Source organism: Borostomias antarcticus (assembly GCF_949987555.1).
Source record: "Borostomias antarcticus genome assembly, chromosome: 6".
In the NCBI taxonomy this organism is placed as follows: Eukaryota; Metazoa; Chordata; class Actinopteri; order Stomiiformes; family Stomiidae; genus Borostomias; species Borostomias antarcticus.
In genome coordinates this window covers 29,243,503-29,245,988 of record NC_140239.1, presented here as the reverse complement: position 1 = coordinate 29,245,988, position 2,486 = coordinate 29,243,503, and the positions used below count along the sequence as shown (strand labels likewise).

The 2,486-nt window shown below is 58.6% G+C and overlaps 1 protein-coding gene across 1 annotated transcript in view; it reads left to right on the top strand.

The window, feature by feature from the left end:
• Nucleotides 1-1,605, top strand: part of btbd7 (BTB (POZ) domain containing 7) — a gene marked incomplete at its 3' end in the record, with an annotated part of 56,044 nt that extends 54,439 nt beyond the window's left edge. The window contains exons 10-11 of the mRNA XM_084440180.1: nucleotides 122-538; nucleotides 931-1,605. Of these exons, the coding sequence (XP_084296306.1) occupies nucleotides 122-538; nucleotides 931-1,605 (1,092 nt within the window). The remainder of the gene's footprint in view (nucleotides 1-121; nucleotides 539-930) is intronic.
• Nucleotides 1,606-2,486: the final 881 nt, after the last annotated feature.

The window sequence follows — 2,486 nt, the reverse complement described above, 5'->3', positions numbered from 1 at the left end:
CATGGTGGCACAGACAGGAACACACAGACAGGAACACACGCTGTATTTCACTGTATTTTTTGTCTCTGCGTGCGTTATCGGCTCCGACAGCCTCTTATCTGCTCATCCTGTTCTCCTGCAGAACCCACACAAGTTCTTCCCGGAGGAGCGCTTCGGAGACGAGAGCCCGGTTCTGGCGCTGCGCCCGTCGGGCCGCGGCCGGGTCAACAGCAGCCCGGCGGTGGAGAGCATGTACACAGACATGGAGGCCGTGGCGGGGTTCCACCCCCCTCTCCCCCCTCCCCCGCCCCCCTACCACCCCCCGCCGGCCACGCCCGGCCACGCCCAGCTCAAGGCCGGCTGGAGACCCCCGCGCCTCCCCAGCCAGCCCCCCTCGCGCTCTTTCTCGTACCCCTGCAACCACACCCTGCTCCACCGCCAGCCCTCCCTCTCCTCCAAGCACGGGAGCCCCGCCTACCCGCCCGGGGTCAAGCTGCTGCCGCCGGACTGTACCAACCTGCAGGGGGGGGGCCGCGCGCCACATCTGGACAAGCAAGGGGTGAGGATGGAGCAAGGTTATAATAGTTTTGCTTTTTTCATTAGTTTTTTATTTTTATATTTTTAACTTTTTGTTTTCAATTTCAGTTTAGTTTGAATTAGTTTTAATTATTAATTTAAAAAAATATATATTTTTTTTTTTCATTTAAAGTTGGTTATCGTTTTTTGTAAAGCCTAGTTTTTGTTTTTATTTCAGTTAACTAAAATGTTTTTTCACACCTAGTTTTAGTTTTTTAGTTAGTTTTCGTTAACTATAATAACATTGGTACAGAGGGGAGTTGTGATGTTTCAGCTGCACCATTTTGTACTCTTACTTGGTATCAAACACCCAATATAGATGCTGTTTTGTTGTTGTTGTTGTTTGCTTTAATGTTTGCGTGTTTTCTCCTACAGAACATGGAGCCGGTCATCAATGAGTTCATGCCCGACATCGCCATGGGGGTGTCGGCCATGACCCTCAAGGAGCGCCGCCCGCCAGAAGTCAGCATGGAGGTGGAGCCTCATGACCCGCACCCTCCCCACCACGCCCCCTCCGTGGCTCCGCCCGCGCCCCACTGCCACGCCGGCCGCCACCCCCCGCACGCCTCCCGCAAGCGCCACGCCGCCGAGCCCAAACCCGAGGCCCAGTCCGAGTACCCGGACCTGTACGAGTTCTCCGGCCGCCACGTCAGCTCCTACGCCGGTCCCGACCTCTACAGCCACGGCCGGGCCCTCCCCCCGGGCCCCGCGCCCCCTCAGCCGTACCCCCCCGACACGCAGCCGCCCCCCTGCCGGCCCGCCGCCCCCGGGGACCGCCTCCGCCTGGACGTCCTGGAGCAACCCCCCCAGCGGCTGGACCTCGCCCTGGCGCCGCCCGGCGGAGACGGGGCGCAGAGGCGGGCCGTAACGGAAACGGATCTGACCTGCGGACTGGGGCCGGCGCGGCACGCGGACGCCTACGAGGACTGGGCCCCCGCTCGCCGGCCGGCCCCGGAGACCAAGGGGGGCGGCGGGGAAGAGACGATGGGCGCCAGGGACCGCAGGTCACCCAGCAAAGCAGAATACCCTTACAGGAAGTCTGCCCTCTGACCTCCAGCCAGAATAACCGCCCGGAGTCTTAGATGAGCTCAGAACACAGACCGACTGGAAAAAGACTAAGACAGAGGATGTGTGGGGCGCGTGTTGGATTAAAGGAGTGTCCAGTGGTGGTCAGTGGTGGTGGGGGGGGGGGGAGGGGGGGGGTCATACTCATGCACAGTTCAGGGCAAAGGCATTAAGCACATGTAATCCCAGCCCCTTCCAGGGGAGGGCGGTGTGTCTCCCCGGTGAGGTCCGTCTCCACAGTGCCTTCCGCACAGCACCACGGAGGCCGTAGAGGGGGGGGACAGGCTCGGTTCGGTTGAGTGGCGACCCCGGATAGAACCCAGTTCGCGTGGCGTGGACACACCCAGATCAGTTTGAAGTCCGTCTCACCCCCCCCCCCTTGGCCCGGGAAGCCCCGCCTCTTCCACGCCATCCCCGATAGAGCGTCCGCCCTCCCACCTCCCCTCCATTCCCCATTCCAACCTCCAAGCCTCAACCGCTCGCCGTTAAAAACGAACGAATCCTCGCCGCTCCGGCGTCCGACGTTTTAATGGCGAAGCACAGACACAGTCACGGCCAAAGATTTACATTCCTCTCATTCTCTGCATCGCGCCAACAGCACCGCCAGAGCCAGTTATGAAGGATTATATATTTATATCGTTATCCCCGTTTGCGTAAGATAAATTGAAAAATGCCCAGGCAATAAGTCTCTTCCACCCCCCCCCCCCCACCCCTACCCTGGCAATTACAAATAGTTCATCCTCCTCAGAAAGCTTGGAATTGCAGTAATAGCTCTTGTAATCCTCTCCGACCACAAGCTGGATGTCAATATGTGCAATTTAAGATTTGGGCAATGGCCCACAAGGGGAAAAAAAAACAAGTTAATC